The sequence below is a fragment of the Phocoena phocoena genome, chromosome 18 (assembly GCF_963924675.1).
Source record: "Phocoena phocoena chromosome 18, mPhoPho1.1, whole genome shotgun sequence".
In the NCBI taxonomy this organism is placed as follows: Eukaryota; Metazoa; Chordata; class Mammalia; order Artiodactyla; family Phocoenidae; genus Phocoena; species Phocoena phocoena.
This window is the reverse complement of record NC_089236.1, coordinates 9,586,246-9,613,723: the sequence shown is the minus strand read 5'-3', so window position 1 is coordinate 9,613,723 and position 27,478 is coordinate 9,586,246. Positions and strand designations below refer to the sequence as shown.

Below are 27,478 nucleotides of genomic sequence, written 5' to 3'. Positions count from 1 at the left end.
ATTTTTTTTTTTTTTAAATAGTAACCTGGCCAGGATACAGTGCAGTGCTTCTCAGGAAGAATCATTCCATTTACTTTTAAAATGCAGCCAAGTCAGTGTTAAACTCCAGGGTTGGCACTGAGAATGGTCAGTCTTTCTTTAAGTGTTATCCACAGCTAAAAAGCAACTACATATCATTTCCTGCCTTTTCCTTCCCTTTGCTTGGTTTCCCAGCACATATGCAAAGTTCCCAAGTCCCACGATCCGCTCTTCTTTCTCTCTCTACTCTTCTTCTACACTCTCCCACTGAAAAGTGATAACTGGCAGGTGTTTACGGCAGGGACATCCCCAACACTGGACTATCAAACTGAAAGCATGTACACAAGGTGGCTGACATCAGCATCTCCATCAGATGGCAGCCAGTGCTGGATCTGAGCTTGGGGATTGGACCTCACAAGCATCTAATACTGCAGTGGAGTGCTAAGCCTGTCTGCCATTCGTGCCCAGGCTTCTGGCATACCAGGGTCGCTAGATCTTAGATCCCTTTCACCATCCACAAAAGAGCCCCTGGAATAGAAAAACTCTGATCAAATCCTAAATAAAAATGAAAAACGAACACCCCTTTCCTTTCCTGCATCAACGCTGACTTGAAAACCTGACCCTTACTTACTCTTGCATAATTATCAGAAGAGGCTCACAATTGCCATGAGAGAGAGTACATTCCAGTGTAGGCCCTAGGGATCTTTATTAACGTGCTCATTTACCTAGTAAGATATTTACACGAAATGAGCTGCTTCTCAGAATTGCAAAGTTCCCACAGGGAAAGATGTTAGGACTGACCGCCGTTAGCCACAGCAGCAAGAATCGAGGACCTAATTTAAGTCCTGTTGAACTTTCAATTGAAAGTTTTTTATTATTAGGATTCCAAATCCCAGGCCAGGCTGTGTTTCAGTTTGAGACAGCCAAATATAAGAACAACTTGGCCTTATGCCTCTTTTTCAAAGAACTTTATTCCCTCAGCCCCAGGTTCAGAATTTGATAACATGTTTTCTATGGACTTTTTTCCTCTTTACATCAAACAATATTAAAGAGAAAAAATAGGGGGAAAATGCTAATTACCCCCATATGTATACTCGGATATGGCCAGGGGGAATTACTCACGTTTTCCTTAAACACACACTGTGGTTCCCGATCTCCACACATGTGGGCACAGATCCTCCTGCAAAGCCCTCCTCAGTCTCTGCCTGTCAGAATCCCACCCATTTTTTTAAAGCCCACCCAAATGTCTCTTCCTCTGTGTGGCCTGCTCTCGTCACCCCAGTCAAAAATAATATTGCTTCCTCTAATATTGCTCTTGTGTCTTCCTTGAGGCCCCTTTCACATAAGGCCTGTGTTATATGCTTTTGCATAACTTCTCTATTGATCCCAGGCAGCTTGGCAACAGCAGCATTGCGTGGATCTGCATCTCTACAATGATTCCTGGCAGTGTCTTAAATGTGAGAGGTACTTCAAAAGTACTTTACTTCTGGGTGATTAAAAATTGGAGAAGTGGAAAATTTAAAGGGGTAGATACTTAACAAACACACTTGTGCTCTTGCCTCTGCCAGTCTCATCTGTGAGAGCTCTCAACTTCCCATGCAGAAGGGGCCTGGAGCGTATTTACTTAGGGCCTTAAAGCACTTGAAGTTCACTTTTCACTGGAAAAGCTTTATTTATTTCTCTGTAATGAAGGGTGGTAATTTATCCTAAGCGGTTTATGCTTATTTGAAGTAGTTTTTCATTTGTTTCTCACATCCATCTTTTAGCTGCCTTGGAGAAGGCGAGTGTGCTTTCTCTAACCCTTACAACCAGAAAGATTGATTTCCTATGCCCAGGGCTTATTTTTCTTCTGCTGCCTTTCCTCTTCCCTCTCTCTTTTCCTTTGAACTCTTTCAGTGAGTGCTGCTTCTCGGGGCTTAGTCAGCTCAGAGGCAGGGCAGTACTCGCATTGCCTTCCTGCATTGTGTGGGGATCAGAGAGGCTGGACCTGCCTCTCTCCGGGGCTTGGGGCCGACTGTGGACCGTCCCATCTCCTGTCTTCCTCTGATTGGCTCTGCGAGGTCACGTGAGGCTGGGGGTTGGAATTCTGAGTTGTGGCTTTTGGCACTCCTTTTTCTTTTTAAAAATCGCTGGGTCTGCTGAGCTCTGCTGGGCTGGATGCCTCGCTCTGTAACTGAGACTGAAGGCAGACGGAAACAGCCACAGGGCAGACTGAGGGCAAAAGAAAATCTGCCGGGATGTTCAGTCAGGGACCCAGGACCCCAGCTTCAGGTTGCTACTATCTAAATGCCATGACACCTGAGGGCCAGGAGATGTATTTGCGATTTGATCAGACTGCGAGACGCTCTCCTTACAGGATGAGCCGGATTCTAGCACGCCATCAGCTAGTGACTAAAATTCAACAAGGTGAGTCGCCGGTAGTGGAAGGCTGTTGCTAATTCTGGTTTCTGTTGGCTCTCTTTCATGCTAACCCAGTTTTTAAAATTATTGTTTTCACTTTACAACATACGGATTTCTATGCCAAGCTGCGCATACCTTTCAGAAATAACTTAAGGCTGCCGTTTCAAGCAAACAGTGACAGCACTTAGCTGCCACATAACTCAACATAAAGTCCACAAAAAACTTCACGGTAGGACAGTGAATCATAAATTTCCAAGACTTATGTGTCTCTACAGAATAAATGAGACAGGTTTCCTCAGTATGTATTTTAGGAGCTTTTCATTTTTAAACGTGACAAGTTCCACACACTCTGTCGCATTTAAAACTTGGACACTTGTTTATTTAATTAGGAGAGGGTGGGAAACTAACTTCCACCCTGCCTAGATTCTTTAGAGCACTCTTAGTGACAGGAGAAAGTTAAAATTCTATTCCTAAGGGCCTTGGGCTGACAACCAGTGTCACATTCTCTGCCTATTTGTACGTTTATGTCAGCAGTTGCCACTGATTTGTTGATACTGTTTTTCTGGTAAAGGATAAGTGTCTGCTAATGTCAAAGCAAATCTTGTGACAGAAGCACCAGCTTTATAAGGCAGAGAGGAGAGGATATTGATTACAAGTTGTTACGTGTTCCTTTTTATTCTCAGGGGGGAAAAAAATCACTAACACTCATCATTCTCCAAAAATAGTTTAAAACATGCGCTTTATCTTAGGATAGGTTTGTAGAAAGTAGAAAGGTGAACATTCCTAAGAAACTTCTGTTGCCCATTTAAAAGACACACACACATACTACACATGTACAATAAGTTTATGAAGTTTATAACCACCCCCTCCCAGACTTCTAAACAACTAAATTATTATATTGGTGATACATAAGTTGACCAGGATATTCTAGAGCCATTATAAAAGTACAATTTCCACTTAAATAAATAAGTTTAAGATTATATTGAATTTTAGAGGGGAAGTTGGGGTTTGTAATCATGAAAATCTTATTGTAATGTTTCCAAAAGGAACAATATGTATTCTAGTGAGCAGCATTTGATGAGATTGTTTCCTTGGAAATTAGGATTTGTTTTTAAAGGTTCAGGAACTGGTTATGTGTGAAGGATACTGGTCCTACATACCGGTCTGATTTCAGGAAGGATATTATGTCATTCCGTAAACTCTGTGTGCATGTCTTGATTGAATAGAAACAAAAGTAATTATTTCCCTGTGGCTTGATTTAAAAATACACTAGGCTTATAATAAAAACCAGCTCCATTTTAGTTTTAGAGATTTCTGACAATGGTGCTTTACCAGACGTCATCATCATTATGGACATAGGGGCTCAATAAATGTTTGGTGATGATTTGTAGTCTGCACTCTGAATGTTCCTCAGCATGCTTATGAAGTGTATTGTGTTAGAAACATTGCATACAAATAGTTTGAAATATCTTTGTAAATCTCCTTAAATGAATTTGCAATGATTGATTTCATTAAAAATTATATTCTTTCTGGAATGAAGATTGTTTTTCCATTGAGGACTTGAAGTTATGAACACATGCATGATCATTGAAAATGTATTCTGTGTCTGTGTTTCATTTTGCCTAATTAGAAAATTTGAGCATACTCACTTTTTTTAATACTGGGCAATGGAATGTTTGAAGCTAATGAATGCCTAAAAATTAAGTGACAGTTAGGATCATAGGGAAGCATGAAAGAATTCCAACAATCCAGTGGTTAGGAACTCATTATTTGTTAATAATGAGTTAATAATACAATGCACGATTGTGTCGTAAGACATTGAGAAAGCAGAAGCAAAATGATTTTACTGGGTTTACTGTATGAGTAGATTGGTTTACTGTAATAGAGAATAACAGTGTATCACGTACTGCTCAGAGCACTTTATATATATTCCAATTTATTTTATCCTCAAAAAATAAATTCTTGTAGGTAAGTACTATTATTATACCCATTTTACAGGTGAGAAAACAGAAGTACATAGAGTTCAAATAACCTCTCCAAAGTTACATAGTAGGAGCTGGTATTTGAATGTTATCTTAGCTAGAGACCATGCTCAATAATACTCCAAACCATTTTTTAGTTTTTATAATGAGTGTTAAACTACTGAACCTATGGTTGATTTCTGGATTATATAATATTTCAATCTTTTCTACTCAGGGTAGAGCAATGAACCATGTTACAGAATCACTGTGAGATTTCCAGTCAGGTCTTATTTCTCTAGTGGAAGCAAACTGCTATGTGTTTTACCTTCCTTGAGCAGTTAGTACCCAATAGTACACAATGTCAGGTTATTATACTAATGGCCCATAATCATTCAATTAAAGTTTATCAAGTGCATATTAAATTAATAACACCGATATTTTTTGTAACTCACATACTGGTATCTTGAAATGACAGCCACATCATTAAGATTGTTTACTCTGCTATAGATCTTTCAAGGAAGATTTAGCATTATATTAATATAATTTGGGGATCAACACTTACAGTCTTTCATGGCTGTTGGGAACAGTGCAAACAAGAGTAAGTTGCTCCTCAGTGACCTCATTACAGTGAGATAATCATTGAATGGCACAGACATGATTCAACAGCAGATCCACTCATGAGAGGGAAAAACAGGGAAGAGAAATAAAGGAATCTTTGATGATACATAGGATCAGAATTAGTTGCTCGAACTCAGGATGAATCTAAACTTGCTTCTCATAGGGTATGCTCCAAAATATACATGCATCATTTCTCTAGCCATCTTCTTAGTTCTGGAGTTTCAAGTCCAGTGAAAAAGAGAAGTGATGTTTAAAGTAGGGTGTTTTGCAGAGTGAAAGCTTATCACACAAGTCATACTGCCCATGATCCTTGCCCCACAATCTTGCTGAATCAATGGGGAAATTGTTATAGGGAGAGAGAATGAAAATTGTAATGGTCCTTATTTCCCTTACCGGCAGACTCTTGGAATGGACAAGAGGGAGGATACTGAGGAGGTGGAGGAAGAGTATGTTAGGCCATGGAAGGGGTGAATTGGGATCTTATGTCATTAGATGGTTACGATTTATTGGCTACATGTGCATCATGCTTAAAGTCTATACACACACATGTTACTCGGAAAATCCAAATTTAATCAAATGTATAAATGTGATTACTTGCTTTGTGAAAGAATTCATCATGCTTTTGAACTTAAAAAAATATTGTAATGCTTTAAACAGCATGATATGGACCAGACTGCAATAAAGTCCATTGAACTACAGAAAAAAAGAAGACAGGGATGCAGGCTCTATTTGGAAACTCTCTCATTCTTTTACCAGGCAAGTTTCAGAACTTCACTGGGCCTTCATTTCTTGATGAGAAAATGAGATGGTATGACTATGGTTCCCAAGGTCTTTCTGTAGTTGAGTCAATAACTCCTTGAACAAGAGTGTGTAACGCAGGGAAATTTAAACCTAAAGTAACAGAAGCCCAAAAGGAAACAGAGCAGCTGTCTAACGTGGAATAAATCAATGGCTTATAATTTTTCTACATCTTGTCAAGGAAATGGTAAGGTGGAAATCAGATTTTAGTTCTACTTCTGATGCTAATTAATTGTGTGATCTGAGGCAAGTCACAACTTCTCTGGGCATTCTTTTCTTCTTCCATAAAACAAAGAGTTTGGATTAAATAAATGTGAAGCTCCCATCCTCTCTAAAACTCCAGGATTCTGTGATCACAGGTTATTACTTTAAGAGAAAGATGATTCTTATTTACATTTTCCTTATTATGTCATTCAACATCTACCTGGACATACTTCTTTGATACCTGGTTAATGCTCTCATTATCAATTTAATAGGAACGTTAGGATGTCCTGTCTTGTGGACTATTTAAATGTCAGTACAACCTATATTTATAAAGAAACCTGTAAAAACCTTTCTTTATCAGGAGTCCTGGACTGTAAAATGTAGTTATTGCAGTGCCTGGCTTATTGCAAGGACCGTAGGGATCCGAGAGTGTTAATGTAGGTGGATCCCCAAGCTCACAAAAGACCTCTTTTCTTGATAGTAAATGCAAAATGTGGAAATTTCACTACTAGGAGAATTAGTGAAAATTGATCTTTGCACATTCATTGACTTTTTACCTGACACTATTTTTAGAGATAGCACTTGAGTTGAACTCAACTAGAGTGGAGTAAACTGTTTTTTTATGTTTGCAGGGAATGGAACTGGGCATTAGTGATGTATTCTCTCTCATTCCTCCATCAAGTCAAATGATATCTTGGGGATTTGCCCAACCTAAGTGGTGGCATTTCTCATCCCTGGTGTAGGAGACCTCCACCAACTGGGTAGCATCAGCCAAAGTTAAACAACCTTTTGTTCTTTTGGAATTGCCCTTTCTCTATGCTTAGCATTCTCCTTCTCAGCTACTTTCAGAAATGGAGGATGAATACACTGGCAGAAAGACAGATGGAACACAGAAAACAGGGTAAGCATGCATCAGTCATGTGTTGCTCAAGTTCTTTAAAAAAAAAACACACAAAACTGTCACAAATTCTCATTTCATGAATCAGAGCCTCTTTCTATTCAGTGCTGGTGACTGAAGGGCCTGTACACAAAGGATACTGTTTAACCAGAAGTTACATGAAAATTGGTTAAGTGAATTAAGTCAACTAACTTTGACTAACATTTTAAAAATCATCACATAGTAAAAATATGAGCAGTCAAGAAATAAGTACTAGAAAGAAATTAGCAAAGAGCAATATGCTTATACACATATAACACTTGAGAGTTGCATAGCTGCACTTCACTGCTTTTATTGGTTCTGAATTTATAAACACCGATCGCAGATGCAGGCAATTGCCAAATCTGGATTTTGTGACATTAGTTTAAGTGAACAGAGATTCATTTTTCTCGTTATCTTCCCCCCCGCACTATAATCAGTGCTTTAATTATTAGTAAATTTGGGACACTGGTCAACTTTTATAAAACAGGATTCCCCATTTCCCTAACAACCTAATCATGGCCGATTTAGAAGCACAAGTTAGAAAAAAAATCACCACTAGTGGTCTGAGCAATATCAATTGATGGCCCAGACAAATTTAGAAAGAGAGAAAATGACAAGTGGGTTTTAGTAAACTTCCTATATAAAGGAAAATAAATGGAAATTCAGTGAAAACATATCATTAAGAGGGATGTGCTCTGTCTCTACATTTCATTAGCTATGAGAACAAGGTGCTGAGACTAGGGAAGAAGACATAAGAAGACAACCATGCGTTTTGCACACCAGATATTTGAAAGAAATGAGGATCACATAACAATCATTTTCTATCTCGCTGGGCAATCTGAATATGATTTTGGTGTGGGTAAAGACATTATGTATTAATTTACATTCTACCTCATTACCTAAAGGATTTGAGGTAGTTTAGAGAAGAAGATACAGCGCAGTTAAAAAAAGATAAATCTGGTGAAAAAAAAAATGTAGGTCAATTAATAAGATAAAACTAGGAAGAGATATTATATAAAAATTTACAACGTAAGGCCCTGAATAATTATTAAAAGCAGGCTGCAGATTTAGCTTGAGCCTTCCTAATCTAAGAAAAGAGGAAAACGTGATCAGGGAAGATTTGCCATGTCCATAAGGTAAAAACATACCAGCACAACTTTCCCTGGGGCTTGATATTTGGGAGAATTTTCTCCTAAGGACTTGATATACAAGAGCAGTTTCTCATAAAAAAATCCCATAAAGAGACTACAAGCCATAGTCGATGGTGCTTTTAAACATTTCTATAGTGAAATCAATAGCAAATCTCTTATAGCATCCTGCAGTGGAAGTGGGAGCATAATAACAAATTATAATTCAGTAAAAATATTTGAGGATGGGGTGGACGGATCAAAGCAAGGAGGTTCAGTATGTAATCCTCTGATTCTCTGGCTTAATCTAGAAATAGCATGGAAACTGTCTAGAGACAATTTCTCTATGTCTCATTCTCAGAACTCTAGTTACATGGATGGTTGGATAGATGGATAGATAGATAGATAGATAGATAGATAGATAGATAGATAGGCAGGAGGAAAATATGTCTGTGGTTAAGTAATTTGGGGAAATACTGCATCCTCCTTCCCTTCTTGGAAATTCACATTTATGAAAGGCTCAGAGAAATCCTGCAGAAAGTAATTTAACTTTGTTTAAACTGACATATTTCCATATTTCATCATGAAACCATTTTGTACTGGATACCAGGAAGTGACATCATGTAAAATCAATGTTCCCTGGGGAACACATTTTGGAAAGTCTGGTTTAGGAAAGTGGAGGGCTGGTGGTCCATTCAGATAATTCTTTTTGAACATATTTCTTGAATGAATTGATAATTTGAGATTGTATCTTATAGAGTAACATTGCAAGTATTCTGTTTTCAAATAAGGCCAGCTCCATATACCTTAAAAATCTACTGGGTTAAGGCAGGATGGATATCTTTTATGAAAATTAACAACCAAAGGAAGATCCTAACCTGATTAAGTGCCCTCCGCACATTTGCCCATCAGAAAACTGAAGGAGTAGGTATATGGGCAGAGTTAATCATTATAATAAAAAGAATACAAACAATCTTCAAGTAACCCTATAAGATAGGTACTGCTGGGCCAGGAGAAAGAAATGATTACTTTTTAGCTCTGGATCTACGATAAAGCCAAAGTCCTAGTTGAGTTCCAAAGGGGTCGGAAGTTACAGCAGCTAATTCAGAATATTCCATTACTGCTGGAAAGTGGAGTCACAGCCCCACAGGAAAGAAACAGGAAACTATTTAGGAGTCTCAAATTCTCCCTGGCTGTAGGTGATGGGAGAGGTGGACTCCTGTAAGCTCAAACTTTGATGGGTGGCTCAGAGTCAGTTTCTGACTTGAAGGGCCAAACGTATCCTTGGTTACATAAAGTCTCCCTTGGAACGACAGAGTAAAGTTAACTGATAGATAATAGGTCATTTTTGTTAGTAAAATCTGTTTGGTCTAGTTGTATAAGCAACTTACCAAGTTTCCCATGAAGACTACAAATATTCTTAAGGTATTTTTCCTCCTGCTGGCAGAGATAACAAATTAGCATTTGCATTATGACTGATGCTTTTTGAGAGAAATCCACAGAATATCTAAAAGCTGCAACAGAAGACATGGAGAATTAGCCATACTGTGTAGCTCAAATCCCCATGTTGTAAAGTCACACAGGGCCAGAGCAATCACTGTAGAATGGTACAGTCTAGGGCAAGGCAGACACACAGATTACTATGAAAATTTATACACTATTGTTTGAAAAGACATGAATTCTCTTTTTTAGAGAAGCTTAGGATCAAAAGGAATTTAAATGGAATGGTTGGAAAATAACTTAAAATTACAGAACATGCTAATGCTGTTAGAAAAAGGAAATCAATAGAAAAAAATCCGAAATGTCTGGCTAGACTCTCAAATGACTTCCCTCACAAGCCATAGGAATCCTGGTAATTTCAAAGGTCTGACAGAGGCCGAGCTGATTAAAATACCAGTGATTTGCATTGCCTTGTCTCTAACATTCTGATAAAACACTAGAGTGAAACAGTGTAGAGGAGAGAGAGGAGATTGTAAAGGGATTCCGCAGTCACCAAGTAACTAATTTACATATCAGCATTTTGAGCTGAAGAAGGCATTCTCTTCCTGCATTCCAAGTCTCCTCTTACTGGTAATTTTGAAAATCATGCATATGGATGACAAGAACCTTGGATTAGTATTCAATCTCTATAAGTGAACAGTAGCATTTCACATGCATTTGTATTCACCAAATGACAAACTGGAAAAAATTACAATAGTCATAAAATCATATTTTCCTCTGAAGGTTTTACTACCTCCAAATTATTTATAATAGTTAAAATTACTGTAAGAAATAAGAAGGATTTACAATTCCAATGACAATGATATTCCAACCATTCTCACCTAAATAAGACTAGAGTTCTTAGTAGAGGAATTTAAATCTCTCCGAAATGCTTTGAAGGACACAATACATTTCCTGCTAAATGCATTTCTCAAAATAGAGAATGAAATCCACTGCAAGGTATAACTTGGAGGACCATGTGTTGTGTATAATAATTTCTTATTAATCAAATCGCCTTCACTACTACATTGATCTCTTTGGGTAGGAGAGTCTGCTACCACCCTTTCCCTGCACTTTCCTATTTTCACTGTTAGTATTCCATTCTCTCTGCTGTGCTTTTAGGAGGAAGGTCTACGGCAGATAAAGCTGCTTAGATGTTTTTATTACTGGCTTCCTAGAAGAAGGAGGGGAAAAAATCTTGGCCAGAAAGAAGGGAAATCAGTCTTGCAGGATATCTTGAAGAAGACCTCCAAAGAATTTCAGGGACTGAGTTTATCATCTGTTGGTCCCAATACTGAGTGTGATGTAATTCCACATTTGAATTCTTATGTATTATCACTGGCCAGGGCAGCCAATCCATTGGAATTGCTTGGAACAGTCATGAAATGGTAGCACAAAGCATTAGAGAGATGGGTATGTGTTTCTTGCCTTCTTCTAGGACAATCTTCCAGGAGTTATTCTGTTGATGGTTGATGAAATCTGTATTCTTTGGGGCAAGTAATTGAAACATGTTGATTGAATTTCAAGAAACACTTTCTGCTCTTGATCGTGGGATCAAGAATGTCCTAGGGACACTGTTCATTTAACCTAAACTTTAAACTTTCTACACCTACTACTGAAACAATTGGAGGCCTTTGGAGTCATGCAGCTTGAGTTTAAACTTCAGCTCTATATCTCTCTAGCAGAGTGACCTTGGCCAAGTTACTTAACGTTTCTAAGCTTCAGTTCTTCTGCGGGCAAAAAGGAGCTAGTAATAGCCACTATCTCATAGTTATTGCAATAAGTGAGAGAATACAATTAAACACAGAACACAGTGCCTGGCACATACTAAGTGCTCAATATAAGAAAATATATCAATATTTATATTAAACAAACATCCATGTACATAGGGCCCTTCAAGGTATTGTATCAGCAAACAAAGAGTAAATTATGTACTATATACCAAGTTTACTAAGGCAGGCATACCTCTTGCCACATTTTTTGTGTCCTCAAAAAGTATCCACCACAAAACCTGAAACAAAAGGTGGGGTTTTTTGTTGTTGCTGTTGTTCTTTTGTTTTTTATCTTAAGCTGTAATGAAAACCATTGTCGTTCCCAAGTGTGGTTTCCTGGGCACAGCAGTTATTCTTAGTTGCTCTGAACTGACCTAAAGTGATGGGTTTAGGCCACATTTCAACTCATAAAGATAAATAGCAAAGTCTGTTGATCCCCACCTTCTGCCAATAAAAGAGGCAGGAAATGTTCCCAGCTCTGGGAATGACTTGCTGGTAAACTGTAAAGCTGAGAGAGGGCAGCAGTGCTGGAGGAAAGGGGGCTGTGCTCTCAGTAGGCTGGAGTGAAAGGCCAGGTAGGCTATCAGTGTGTGAGGGTGGGAGCAAGGCCCTAGACCAGCCTCATTAGCCAGTAATAGAGGGTTATGTCTATATATCTGATGGTTTTTATCTATAATGTCTGAGTTCCCCTCTCAACATGTTGTGATTTTTCTAAACTGAGAACTTAACTTTGAGATTTTTCTTAATTTTGTAGAAACTTTCCAGTATTACAGTGGTCTTTGCTTAGAGGAGTTCATAGAAAAGAAATGCTGTAAAATGTCGATAAACTTTTTAATGATCAGTTGGCAATTTAAAAACTAATCACTCTGTTTCTCGAACTAATTCAAGCAAATTATTTAAGAAGCTTTCATTGCCCATTTCCTCTAAGGATTTCATTCCTTTTCATTCAGGAATATTCTTCATATTGTTGAATTCCTCCGCTGTGAAAGACTGCATATGGATATGAAATTAACATTTGTTCTAATTTGTCCTTCAAGTTGAATGGACTAAATCAACGTGGATTCTTTTGCTTCATTTATTTATGGTATATATGTAGTCTTAGGTCCTCCTCCATTTTTGTGCCCCCCAGCCAACAAAGAGTAGAAACATAAGTTAGTCCAGTCTTTTTATATCATGACAAACTTGACAAATCTTGAACTTAGTAAAAGCCTTGTTTTATAAGATAAAATATTTGATGTTTGCGTATGGCATCCTGGAAACCCTGAAAAGCTATTTTAACAGTAATGCCTTCACTGGTAGAATGTGTGACATTTTGTGGAGCCACTCCATATGGATTATCTTTTTGAATATGAGTGTAAGATAGTACTGATCATCTTGGATTAGGAAGCTGTGTTCCCTAGAATCTTTCAGAGATCTGACAAATGCATATGCAAGCTTTCGTACTTTGAGACGTTTCTAGTCTCCGTTCCCTAAGTTGTTCCTTTGGAAGTGGATTTTCACTTGGTTTTGCTGTATGGAAAAGTACATTTCCCTGAGTAGACTCTATAGATACGTATAGGCTCACTTGGTCGAATAAGGAAACTTGGCAGTGAGCAATACGGTTGTCAAACATTAACTAACTGGTAGAGTAGAGATGGTTTCAGAGTCCAACTTTTTCCTTTCCCCCTTCCACGTAGAGTAAAATTAATTCCTCACCTCCAGCTTTACAATTCAGTTTCTGACAGAGCCATTCAATTTCTGTTTCATGTGACGCTTCTCCTCTCACTTTTGTGTCCATCTCCCATCGTTGGTCACTTTAGCAGAACTGGCCCTGGACGCTGTAGCTTCTGTTCTGTGAAGCCTGGTGCTTTGTTCTGTAAGGCAGGAATGACGTGGAATTGAGACAGGTTCTTTTCAGCTCTTAACTGTCAGTCGTGCTTCCTCCTGGCTGCTGGAGTCTATGCAGCTGTGTCCAGAGGTGCAGGCAAGCCATACTTCCTGGGCTGGGGCAGAACTTTTCCACTGGGTCACCCAAGTGAAAAGAAGAGTGAAAATTGGGGTTTGTCATGGAGAGGCAAAATAATGTATCAAAATTTCTGTGCACTTGGGTCAAATATTTGGGTCTGGGGATTGATGATTTGACTTTTTATAAATTTTATGCCACAAATTTTAGCTCTTGAAAAGTTTACAAGATTTTTAAAACACTGACAGCATACTTATACCTGCTCTTATTGAGGGTTCCCTATTATGTACCAGGGACTGTTTTCGGCACTGCATTTATTGTTATTTTATTTAATTTCCATGAAGACTCGAGAGTTAAATTTACTCATCTGGAAAATAAACATAGTAAGGCCTAGCACTCAAGGTCTTATGATGTTCATTTTTCAGATGAGTAAACGAAAACTCAGAATGCTAAATAACTTTCCCAAAGTCCCCCAGCAAGTAGGTGGCAGAGCTGGAGTCTGAACTCAAGTCTGTGGTTCAGAAGCCTATGTCAGCTTACCACTGACAACACCAGCACCCTCATAATTATGTAAGCATGTCTACCTTGAATCCAAGCAAGGTGTTCTGTTTTTTGTCATCACTTTGGACCTTCTCAGTCCTCCCTCTTCTCCCCCAGCAGTCCCTCAAGTTGCTGGAAGACTTTACCTCCAAAACCAGCAGCAATTCGTCGTGATCATCCTATATACTAACTACCCTCCCACCCCTCTCTTGAGGGTTGGCTGCTCTTTATCAAGGGTGCTTTGTCCAAAGTAAACAACACGGCAGCAGCATTTGGCCTTTGGTAAGGAGTCTAGCAAGGTTAGGTAGGAATAAGCATAACAGAGGGAAAGAACAAATTCCTCCGCCCCCAACCCCCTTTCCCTACTTCCGGACCCTGCAAAATGCTGCCCTTCTTCCTAGAAGGTGCTGGGGGTCGATGTCCATACTGCCCCAGGTTTCCCCAGGGCTCTTAGGGCCCCGGAGCTCAGCGGCTCATGTGATCTTCACCGTGGGCCTTTGCAAGTGAGAATCGAGATGGGAATTAGGTCAGACCTGCGGTGTTCTCTGGACTCTGGATCTTGAACTCATCAGTTCTATAGTGGAAGGAAAACATGTGTTAAGCCAGGGTCTCCATTTGTGGAGAGAAGCCCTGGATGGAGCTTTTTTTTTTTCTCCAGATTTTGCAGTTTTGACCTCAGTCACGGTTGAGGCCTGCAGACCAGAATAGTCGCAGTTGTGCTCTGCCCTTGTACTGCACTTGTAGCTGGAGAACAGTAGTCAGTCAGAAGAAAATATCAATGTTCTGCCAACTTCTGCTGTTTGTGCAATTTTGCCAGAAGCCAAAACAGGATCGAAAATAATAAACAGACCTCCTCCCTTGTTGCATGACTATTTACATAAAGAGATTGATGAACTGACTGTGCTTGTGTGAGTGCTCAGGGCAGGGAGTTTTTAAGGAGAAAAGGTTAATTCTTTGGTAGTTGATTGGGATTTGAGCTTTTCCCAAATAATTGGGTTTTTAAAGAGATAACTCATAGTATAAATAGTGCTGCTTCTTCAATACAAGCAGGCTAAATCATGGATAAAACAACCGGACACATGAATTACATGCAGCTGTAAAACTTTGCAGGGAAAGTGAATCTTGAGAACAAAGGGCCAGCGTGAGTGTTAAGTAGAACAATGATGTCTCCAGTGGAAAGAGAAACCAAGCTTGGGGGACTGGAAGGCAGGAGGCCTGTTTCTAGGACACCTTTGTGTCCTGGGTGACCCTGAGGTCACCATCGAGGTGACCGTGTACCCTGGTGACCATGCATGCTTTTATTTAATCTCTCAGTGCCTCAGTTTCTTCATCTATCAAATGGGAATAATACCAGCTCCTGCTATTCAGTGATATTATCAAAAGAAAAAAGAATCGATGTGAAATTAATCCAGATAGAAGGCGTCATCCTCAGTTCTGTCATGGCTAAGTGATGTCAGGGTACCTGTTAGGGACCTCTGGGCCTGAACACAGGAGCCATACAAAGCAAGCCCCAGCTCTTTAGTTCTCAATTGGACACGAAACATCACCACACTTGCTTCTCTTCCTTGAATAATAGTTTATATCACCCCTCATGGATATGGGAATAATGTGCCACTCTGTGGTCTTGTTTTGTTTTTAGTTGGTTCCCAAATAGACAAAGTATTCTAATTATTACCTTTATTTTGTATTTTCTTTTTATGTATTTGATATGCTATGAGGGAATCTATGTAATTAATAAGGCTCATTTTAAACTCCACTTTCCCCTCTTATTTTACTGCTATTCTGAGGTGTCGAGAATTTTACTTTGTGTTTTTTACTCAGCTAATGAATTTTGTTTCACCCTTAATGAATAATTTCCCATAATCATGAACAGAATAAAATCTTTTGAAGTGAAAGATATTGTGTGATAGACTCGGGGACTTTGACAAATCGAAGCGTCATAGATCATATGCTTTCTTTGAGTTAAGAATCTCCAGTATAAATCAGGCTTCCTGCCAAGGCCAGTAGGCAGTGTGGACTGTCCTCTAGGCAGGATAGCCTGGTGTGGCTGTTGAGCTGGAGGCCTGCAAGAGCTTACTGTGATCACGGCAAACTGCCTGAGTCTGAGAGGCCTGAAGGAACCTGATGTCACCTGCCCAGATTATCTGATGAAGAAAGGATGTGCCCAGTGCTTTCGTGGGGCCTGGCCCAGCACAGCCTGGTCTGCAAAGCCTCAGGAAAGAAAGGTGAAAGGTGAAAGAACGCATACTTTACAAACATATCCCTTTAAGATGTTCGGGTTTTGTTCCATAGTGTTTTTTTTTTTAAAGCAATCCTTCCTCCCTTCCTTCCTTCCTTCCTCCCTCCCTCCCTCCCTCCTTCCCTCTTTCCCTCCCTCCCTCCTTCCCTTCCTTTCTTGGTGTGTTGGGTCTTCGTTGCTGCACGCGGGCCTTCTCTAGTTGCAGCGAGCGAGGGCTACTCTTCATTGCGGTGCACGGGCTTCTCATTGTTGTGGCTTCTCTTGTTGCAGAGCACGGGCTCTAGGCGCTGCAGGCTTCAGTAGTTGTGGCACATGGGCTCAGTAGTTGTGGCTCGCGGGCTCTAGAGTACAGGCTCAGTAGTTGCGGTGCACGGGCTTAGTTGCTCCACAACATGTGGGATCTTCCCGGACCAGGGCTCGAACCCATGTCCCCTGCCTTGGCAGGCAGATTCTTAACCACTGTGCCACCAGGGGAGTACCTGTTCCGTAGTTTTGTTATCAGGTTTTTGTTTGTTTTGTTCTCAGTGTTTGAGTGTGCTGATGATGTTAGATTTCAGGAGGAAGGGCAATTACTAAGCTGAGACTGGTGTGAAAATCTTTTTGTTGAACACTCTGTATGTGTGGTTATTACTTGAAAAGGCTGGGTGTCTTGAGTGCAGTGGCATTTGAGGGGGAACTTCATGAATGAAGGGGAAGGAGCTTGTTTGATGGAGAATAATCCAAGTGTGTGAAGGCTTCCCAAAACCTTTACTCCAGCAAAGCTGACCTGTAAGACGTTATTGACTTCTTTCTTGCATATGAGGCTAAGACTAACGTCTCTCCACCCCCACCCAGATTTGTGATGCTCTGAGTTTCTCTGCAGCCTTTGGCTTAGCAGAACACGTTTCTTGTTTATAGCTGTCTCTGCTCATTGATTAGCCATTTTAATGCATTATAATGTTTTGTGATTGTTGTTAATAACTTGACATGGGACTTAGGAAGTCTTCAGAGCCTTGATTTATGAGAGAAAGACTCTCTCAGACATCTTTCCTTTGGCTCCGGGAGGCTGTGCATTTTCTAAAACTCGTAGTTTGCAGATGCAATGTGCATTGAATGAAAACATGGGCTTTGGTGTTCTCTGGACCTGGGTTCAAATCCTAATTCCAGCGTGGATTGGCTGTGTGATCTTGAGCAAGTTCTATGAACTTTGTAAGCCTGTTTCCTCATTTAAAGTGGGGAGAAAAATAATTACGTCCACGGCCTGGAATGAAGTGTTGTCACACATGCAAAGTACTTATTGCAGAACCAAGCACTTACTCAGGGCTCAATATACATTCATCTGAAAAGGAAACAGAAAGGACACAAATAACCAGCAACATCGTCCATTACACTGTGGACTAACTCCTTGTGGAGAAGATAAAAAAATACCCAACTTTGGATAAATAATAAAGTGGAAGCTAAGGAAGGGCCCAATTGTAGTGGGTCTGAAATTAGAATGTCTCAAGTTTCCTCAGAGAAGAAAATGTATAACTACTGCAGCTAGGAAACTGTGCAATTTTAAACAAGGATTTTCCTAATCAAATGGAATTTACCTCTGAAAGCAGATAACTGTCAAACTCTGAGTATAATAGAAAGTATTTTTAGTCCTTAAAAATTACTCTTTAGCCTTAAAAGTTACTCATTAGACTACCCCATAAGTCCAGAATATGAACCTTAACTCTGGTATGAAGTTGATGGAAACATACCTAACTCTTAATATTTCAAGTCTAACTTCCCCAAATGAAGCACATCTGCCTTAGCAGTGCAGTCAGTTGGGACCTAATCACACATCCTCTGAACAATTCTCATAAGATGTGAGATAAACCCAGAGGAAGTACATTATTCCGCCTTCACCCCACCCTCAAGTGTGCAGCCTGCTTTAAAGCCTAGAAGCAAAGAGACAACACGAGGAGCAGGAAAAGATATCTTCAAAGCCTAGAATCCCCTTGGCTTCTTTTCAAAGACAGTCTTTTAAGTCTTCTGTTTTTACTAAGTTTTGATAAACTCGAAACATTGAATCTTAACTTTGTTGTAACCCACTCAGCCAGCTTACAGAAAATGAAGTGCATTCATTCATTGTCTTTCCATTTTTGCATGAAGGGACACAGTCATTCATTCACTCACTCACTCACAAAGTCACTTCTGGAATACCTACTCTGTGCCAAGTGCAGGTGTTGGGATGTAACAACACGTTAAAACAAAATCCACACCACTGTTTAATGGGGGCTTTAAACTCAGAGTGTTAAAGGTGCGGGGATGGCATCCGTGCAGCGGGAGTGGAGACACAATGGCCAGAGTCTTTAGCTTTAGCTATTATTTTGTTGTTGTTCTCATGTTTTGGTGTTTCATTGCTTCAGCTTCCAGTCTTTTAGCAGAAGGCATCCATGCCTGGTATTACTGGGGGTGATTCTTACTAACTGTTGGGGAATCCTGGAGTTAAGACTTCATCCATTTTTGCCCCATCATTTCACCATGTGTCTTCCTTAGAATCTGAATAACTCATATACCATCATCCAAGAGCATGGAATGCTCTCCCTCTGGCGAAAAGTGCATTGCTGATCTCCTCTGTTCTCAAAAAGTCAGGGCACATCATTTACAGAGAGCTTACCTCTCTGCTAACACTGCTACACTAGCATTTGTGCTCCCCCTGTAAGGATTAGAATGGTGGTGAATTTCTCATGAAATCAACTTTAGTAACATAGCAATAATTAACACAAATATTTAAGAAAGGCTACATTTTAGGAATGAATATCACTTCTTCTGCATCAGTTACACTAGTGGAGAACCTAACTTAGTCAGTATTTCAACAAATAATTGTTCAAATTCGATTGCAAGATCTTTGTTGCTATTGAGTATGATGGAAAATTATATAAAACATGATCACTGCCCTCAAGGAGATTACAATTAAGTGAGATAAGACATATAAACTATCATTAATACCAACAGTTCAAGAGAGTGCGTGGTTCGATGACTAACGGATTATCAAAACATAGGTATTCATAAGAGTGCATTGTCAGCAGGACAGCAAGGTAAGGAAAAAAGGTTCTTGGGCCTGAGCTATGGAAAGTGGCGGTGCTTCCACTGGGCAAAAGTCAGAGGAACTTATTCTAAGTAGGACAACAGAATGAATTGAAAAGTATAATTTAAGTAATTAAGAATGTAGTCCATCCTACCGTACAGCACAGGAAACTATATTCAATATCTTGTAATAAACCATAAAGTAAAAGAATATGAAAAAATATATACATGTATAACTAAATCACTTTGCTGCATACCAGAAGCGGCACACAACATTGTAAATCAGCTATATTTTAATTAAAAAAAATGTACTCCAAATCTGGTGTAGGAAGTGAGATGGTAAGGTTGAAAAAGGAGTCTGAGGCCAGACTGCAGTGAATTTGAAAATTTTTTGGTAGGTAATGGGGAGCTACTGAGGGAATTTGAGTAGAGAAGTAATTGGTTGAACAGTAGTTTAAAAAGATGAATAAGTGAATATGGGTTTGAAGTGGTCAGAATGAAAGTAGAGAGAGAGTAATAATCAAGGGACATGTGTTTTGTCCAGGCCCTGTCTAAACATGATAAATGACTGTCTCATTTAATCCTCATAATAGAAGGTACTGTTGGTGTTCCCATTTTAAAAGCTAAAATATTGAGGCCTAGAGAGATTAAAGTTACTTGTTCAAGTTAAACCCAAATAACTAGTAGAACTTGAACCCAGGGCTATCTGACTCTATCTTCTTCCACGGCTCAAGGGTTCCCCTTATAGTTTAGTTTTTGTTGTTACAGTGACTACCCAGAAAAATATCCCAAGTGATGGGGATTTTAACTGTGGCAATAAAGAAATGATAAACCTAGGATTTAGCTCCATAACTTTTCAGAATGGTAAAAGTTTTATATTCTTTTAAAACTTTAATGTTCCCAATTACTAATTTATCTCTTCATTCATTTGAATTTATTACTGTACCTTGTACTAGAGATTTTCATTCTATTTGGAGACACCTACCTGGTGATTGTATTATTAGTAATTCTTGCTCAGTAAATTCTGGGTCAACTTATGACAGAAGTTTCCCTGGATTTTAATTAAATTACTTGATGGAACTATACATGTTTTCTTTCTGCTTTAGCCATGATCCCTTTAAAAATTTATCGGTAAGGAATAAATAAAATTAAATACTAATATAAAATGAATTTAATATGTGTAGTAAGATTTAAATTTTAAACCTCTAGACATTACAAATTGGCTTGATGATTTCATTTTTCAAAGAAAGGCTTTTCTAAGAGTATTATGTACCTAAATACAAATAAAATTTAGTTCCTGATTCTGGAAATGTGAATAAACCAAAACACTAGTCATATTGGGCCAATTGGCTGAAATAGTTTGAAACCAGAAGATTAATTTGTAGAGAAACCCAATAAACAAATGTCTCTATAGGACATGGGATCTTGTTGTTTATACCAAATTCTTAAGCAGCCAGTCATTATTTTATCAAAAAAGAGAATTTCAAATATGAACTGTTCCAGAAGTAATTTAAAGATGTTTAAATATTTTATGAAGTATGAAATCACACATACTTGCCTCAGGCAGGCTCCCCACTGGTATTGAATAAAAAATACTCATATAGTTTTTTTTATAAGAGCTATTAATATATAGTTTTACTTCTCTGCCTGAATTGTAGTTCATATTCTGAATCTAGCCGCAGGTTAAATCGCAGTTAAATGAGGTGCCTAAAGAGCCCCCAGGGGACAGAGTTTGTATGCTTACTCGGATAAAGTGCAAATGATACTGAATTTTCTACTGTGCTCTAAAGCACACTTCTATTTTCTCAACACACTCTAGTCTCTTGACTCCTATTTAGAAAACAACTTATTACTATTTCCCTCAAGTCCAGTGTACTTTTATCTTTCTTTATCAAGATTGCTATCTCTACACATAAGATGGGCAAAGGTCATGGTGAGTCAGGCAAAGTCTCTCTTCTTAGAAGGTCATGGCCACACTTATTCCCATGACCTCTCCCAAGAAGCAAAAACTAGAGGTCACTGCCCAAACTCTGGGTCAGTGCCAGCTTATTCTCTAGGACAGGCTGTTCCTGACCCAATAACCAGGTCCCGAAGGTTCATGGCTTCCCAAGGGAGCATCCTTCTTTCAAGGCTCACACATAGTGTTCTTGTCTGATAGTTATATGTAAATCTAGTTCTCCCTTTCTTGCTGATCAAGCTGCTCTGTACATGGGTAGCATGAGAGAAATCATAACTTCTGCAACTTTTATGTATCAAGATAGACTTCTAGATAGCACTGACAATATGTCTGACCTTAAGCTCTTCACCATGCCCAGTGGCAGACTCATTCTCTGACTGTTTCTGATGTAAGCCCCAGCTGAGCCAATCCTACAAGACCCAAGTTCCCCAGTGAATACATTCATTGAGCAGCAGTGGTTGAACTTGGAGAAGTATAATACTGTTGCTGTGTAACAAACCACCCCAAACTTAGTGGCATTAAATAACCATTATTATGCTCATGGGTTCTGTGGGTCAGGAATTTGGAAAAGATACAGTAGAAATGGCTTGTCTCTGCTCCATGATGATTGTGACTTTAGCTGGAATAACTTGAAGGCTGGGGATGACTCAATGACTGGGCCCTGGAATCATCCAAAGCCTCATTCACTCCCAGGACTGGCTGCCTGACATGTGGGGCCTCAGCAGAGGCTTCCAGCTGCTCTGTGTTTGGCAGCTTGGGCTTCCTCACAGCATGGAGACTGCCTTGCAAGGGTGAGCAAGGCAAAAGTGCATGCCTTTTCATGATACCCTTGGAGGTGGTATAGGGTCTCTTTTGCTGTATTCTGTTGGTCAACATAGTCATAAAGATCTGCCCAGGTTCAAGGGAAGGGGGCATTGGCCCACTACACGATGGGAGGAGGGCCAAAGAATTCACAGATATATTTTGTAACTCCAGTAAGATGTTTCACATTGGATAATTCTGGGTTTCTGCCATTCTTGCTGGCATGTGCCTGGCCTTTGACTGATTGATTCATTTCTCTGAATTGTACAACTGGAAGAAGCACTACAACTAGAGTCATCATGCAGTGTGCTTTTGCCCACAGGTGTGCAGAGTGCCTCAGTGACATTCCTGTGTACACTGCATTGCACTAATCCTTTGGTTGTGATTGTATGAGTAGTTACAGGCATTGTTCTGTATATACATTAACTTGTTTAAGCCCTATAACCCTGTGCAAAGGAGAATATGCTTCCACCCATACTCCTTGCCCAGAATTAGAACAAACTCCAGAATCTCCAAGGTTTAGGGCTAGGGAAGAGTCTCCAGGTGAAGTCAAACAGTTCTCAATTTTATCCCAAACCCTGTTTTCCATGGACAGAACTCTGAGTTCTCTCATTTTACTCACAGCTCCTTTTTTTTTTAATTTTTTTTTATTGCTACCTTGAGTCCTTAGGGATAGAATTTAAGTTTCTGGGTGCTATTTTATTAAGAAATTAAAGAAGGACTTCCCTGGTGGCACAGTGGTTAAGAATCTGCCTGCCAATGCAGGGGACATGGGTTCGATCCCTGGTCCAGGAAGATCCCACATGCCGTGAAGCAACTAAGCCCGTGCGCCACAAGTACTGAGACTGTGCTCTAGAGCCTGTGCTCTGCAACAAGAGAAGCCACTGCAATGAGAAGCCCGCGCACCACCACAAAGAGTAGCCCCCGCTCACTGCAACTAGAGAAAGCCCGCGTGCAGGAACGAAGACCCAACGCAGCCAAAAAAAAAAAAAAAAAAAAAAAAGATAGTTTAAAGGAAAAAAGAAGAAATTAAAGATGAGCTTTGTTTTTCACAGCAGTGGTCCTCAAGCAAGGGCAATTTTACCCTTCAGGGACAACTGGCAATATCTGGAGATATTTTGATTATTACAACTGTGGGTGGGTGCTAGTAGCTTGCAACAGACAGAGGCCAGGGATGCTGCTAAACATTCTACAATGCACAGGATAATCTCCCACACCAAAGAATTATCTGGCCCAAAATGTCAATACTGCCACTGCTGGGAAACCCTGCTTTACAAGGAATTTTTATAATCCCCCTTATAAAAATGAGGAAACTGGGCCTCAGAGGAGCTAATGACTTGCCCAAGATTCCACAACCAGTCAGTGATGGAGTCAGAATTTAGACACCCATCTTGAGATCCTCAGTTTCATGTTCTTACCTCCTGTTGGTACTTCAGCCAGCCTGGCACCTGCCTAGAGAGAGCAAACGTGAAAGCAGAAGTGGCTGTTCTCACTTTTCTTATGCCCTGGACGGTGTGAGGTATACCACACCTGTCGTAATGAGCCTAAATCCTGGTGATGGACATTGTGCTCCCATGTCTTCTTTACCCTTCAGGAGATGTGTGCAGTGCTCACACGGGCTTAGTTAAGACTATATAGGTTAAGGGGTGGGCGGGAGTTGTGCTCTAACCTCCCAGAAAGAGACTTGTAAACAACAACTGAAAAACTGGAGCACAGGATGCCCATGTGCGTGTGTGTGTGTGTGTGTGTGTGTGTGTGTGTGTGTGTGTGTGGTCTGGGTGTGTTATGGGAGGGCAGTAAGATCTTATCTTACAATGACAAACAAACAGCTAATTACTTGTAATTTTGGAGATAATTGTTTTCTCATCCTGCAAACATGCCGAACAGGAAATTAATCTAAATCCCAGAAAGTTTGGATCATCTGCAGATTGTCAGAAAAGAAACACTCATTATGCCCCCAGAGCCCCCACCACATCCAAGCGACAAGCTGAAAACGGCAGCTGCGGCCCATGCCGCCTGCATCGTGCTAGGGCCCTGTGCTCATTGGTAACTGGAGAGAAAACAGCCCAGGGAGTCTGGCAAAGGCAGACTCCAAGCAGACAGGACACCTGGTTAATGCCACCCAATGCAGAGTGTCTGGCTGTGAGTCAGCCTTTCTGATGGACCCATTCATCACTTTGGATACCATGTCAGTGCAAGAGCTGGCTTCACTCTGCCTTGGACAAATGAGTCTTCAGGTAATAGATGATGGTTAAAATGCCAGGCAAATGTGATCTGCAGTGGGAGACTCGGCCGTCTCTGCTCAGTCTCTGGCTTCCCAGCTTGAGGCAGTCTCTTTATTTCCAAAGGGGGGATAAATTCAACGCAGATTATTCTCTTAGATGAAGCATCTTCTGCTGTATCTTCTCACTGCTCATGGGCCAAGTTCACCAGGGAAAGGCTTCTCGGGGTGAGCAATGGAACAAAGGACAAGTGGCCTGCCTTCCGAACTCAGGCAGTGCAGCCCGCCCAGACAGTGTTTTAACTGTTCTGGGAAGAATGAAGCATTCATAAGCCATTCCATTTTCAAGGAAAAAATTTCCTGTGACATTTTAATCCCCTTTTGTGCTGGAGCGTTTTTAGAGTTTTCTCCTGCCAGTCATCTCAAATGTTTTGTATCTCTCCCTCTTAGCTGAATTGCATATTATGAGCCATGACCCACAATAAAAAATAATGCCACTGTTATTGAATGAAAGTCTCGTTCTTTGGGTTATTCTGGGCTTTGGGTCAGCATATAAACGCTGACTTCTGAAAGTCCGAAGACGTTATCTGGCTGAGGCTTATGTGGGGAGAACAGAGTGAGCTATGAGATGAAAATGACCACCTGCGAGCTCCAATTTGGTTTATGTTTCTGTGGAATATTTTCTGTAAGTGATATGACTGGGTGCCATAGCATTTTTTCTAGTAGGAGATCTGGCCTATTTCTGCAGTCTCTTGTCTGCTTATGGAATTTTTGTAGATATTCTCTATCTAATTTAGGGTTTCTCAACCCCAGCACTATTGACATTTTTGGGGGCAGATAAGTCTTTCTTTTTATGGGGGCTATCTGGTGCATTGTGGGATGTTAAGAGGCATCTGTGGTTTCTACCCTGTAGGTACCAGAAGAGCCCTCCCCCCAAGTTGAGTAACAAAACTTGAAATGTCCGAAGTGTCTTCAGACGTTGCCATGTGTTCCTAAGGAAGCAAAATCACCATTGGTTGAGAACCACAGATCTAAGTTAAAAAATACCTAGATACGAGTGAATCCATCCCTTTGTTCATTCCTTTTACAAGTATCTCTTGAGTGCCTACTGTGTGACAGAATCTTCTTTGGAGACTGTAAGTTGCAAGATGAAGAGGTCATAATTATTGCCCTACAGGGACTTGCAAGGCAGACAAATTTTAATTTAAATAATTACGTCAGGAATGTACTCTAATAAAAATATACAGGATTCCACTTGGGAGTTCAGAGGAGGAAGTCTTAACTTTGATTTTAGTTACCAGACTTCCTGGAAATTCTTGATTCCACATTTATTCAGGAAATACCTTTAGTTTCAGGGGGGGAAAAATCCTGTTTACCAAGACATTATACTATTCAGAGTCTCAAAACCAAACCTGTGAATTCTTCTATAAATGTATTGATAAAGTAAATTTAGATCATCAAATATAGATAGAAAAATGCCCTAGTATCTGGACATGAACCAAGGTACGAAATATATACATGAGAACACCCGAATGATTCAACTGGCTGTCAGTGGTTCCGGGGCTAACGGAGCCCTGGGCTTCGGACAGTGTCCAATTGATCTCAGGAAGGTGTCTGCCCTGCTTTGAAGTCAGTTTTCAATCTTAGTTCAGTAGTAACAGGCTAAAGTGGATGTTTACACTGCTCTAGGCCTCAGAGTTGATAGCATCCCCATAAAGCATGGAGGACTGAAAAATGAAACCAGAGTAAACCAGTCCCAACAACTGGAGCCGTGTTGGCCGTGGTTGGCCACTGGAGCTGGAGCATGGAGGGCAGTTCCTACTCCAGCTGGAAATCTGCCCTTTCTCTTTCCTTAAACAAGTGTGAAAGACGCTATTAAAAGTGATGGTTTTGAATGTAGGCAAATTTATATTTAAAATCAGGTGTATGTTTTAACTATGCAGAAGACAGTGTGATTTAATCCTTAAGGACACTGGCTGGGGAGTTAGAAAGACCTAGGGTAAAATTGGGGCTCTACCAGGACTAGCTGTTTGACCTTGGACAAATTATCTGATTCCACAGTGCCTCGGGTTCTTTGTAGAAATTGGAGTAATAACACCCACCTCAGAGGATAGCTATAAGAACTAGAGATGTTCAAAAAATACCTGATGTAGGGCTTCCCTGGTGGCGCAGTGGTTGAGGGTCCGCCTGCAGATGCAGGGGACGCGGGTTCGTGCCCCGGTCCGGGAAGATCCCACATGTCGCGGAGAGGCTGGGCCCGTGAGCCATGGCCGCTGAGCCTGCACGTCCGGAGCCTGTGCTCCGCAACGGGAGAGGCCACAACAGTGAGAGGCCCGCGTACCGCAAAAAAAAAAAAAAAAATACCTGATGTAAGTGCTTGGCAAATAGGGTGGTGGCAGTCTTATAAGTAACACATTACTTGTCACCTCACACTGGTGTGCCTGTGACCCTGTGGTTGAAAAATATTTTAAAGATAGAAAAGAACAAAACCAGGAAGCTATTACAGGTCTGTGGAGCAGCTGTGTTACTTAAAACCAGAAAGCAAAAATAGTCGACTTTGCTTCTGATGCTAAAATGCCATTGGAGGTTCTTTGGCAGAGTAAAGCCAGTATTGATGAGATTGGGTGACATTTGTCATTGATTAAAGAGCTGATGCTGATGAGAGAAGGGGAGATCAGGAAGGCCATCGTAGCTTAGGAAGGGCCTGCATAAGTGGAGATAAACCAACCCTTTGTTTGCTTTCTGTTGGAATATTAGTAATGATTTTTAAACTCAAACAAAAGTGGTATCACTTTTTGGTGATTTCTTGGACCTGACTCAACCATAAATAGAGAGGCCTTTGCCCTTGACCCCAGAGACTTAATAAACATGTGCCCAGGCCACTTTCCATGCTCTCTTTGACTGACAACTATATAGATGTGACCAAGGATAGTAATATAAGGACAAAGGAGATATCCTCCAAGGTTGAGATTCCATCAGATCATGGGGCCTGACACCAAAGCAAGTGTGAAATCTAATAATGGAGACATTGTTGAGAGGCCTATTTTGAAGAGGTCCTTTCCTTTTCTGTGGATGTTCTTGCCTGGATAGCCTCCTTATCAATATGTTTCTCTATCAATTTTTAATTTCTGCCAAAATCTCAGAAAGAGGATGTTGTCAGTCCCTATGAAAATGAGGACCATGTAAATTTTATCAGTTTCTTCCTCAAAAGATCATTTCTCTTATCCATTCCCCCATTTATTTATTCAGTGTTTATTTAGCACCTGTTATAAACTGGGCAAGACAAGACAAGGGCACTGCTCTCCAGGAGCTTCATGGGGTGGGGAGGGAGGCCATACACAGGTAATTACAGTACAGGGCAAAATTACAGCATAGGTGTAAGTGCAGGATCCATGGGAGCCACAGAGTCTACACTGAGTGCTTAGAGAAGGCTTCCAAGACAAGGG

At 40.3% G+C, this 27,478-nt stretch overlaps 1 protein-coding gene across 2 annotated transcripts in view; it reads left to right on the top strand.

Moving 5' to 3' along the window:
- The window catches only part of STARD13 (StAR related lipid transfer domain containing 13), a 222,589-nt gene that overhangs the window by 47,843 nt on the left and 147,268 nt on the right, over positions 1-27,478 (top strand). Inside the window, exon 1 of one of the 2 annotated variants that reach the window (XM_065896194.1) lies at positions 2,256-2,424. The exons of the other annotated variant lie outside the window; for it this stretch is intronic. Within the exon in view, the coding sequence (XP_065752266.1) occupies positions 2,256-2,424 (169 nt within the window). Of the gene's footprint in view, positions 1-2,255; positions 2,425-27,478 lie in introns of those variants that run through there. 2 annotated transcript variants of the gene reach the window in all.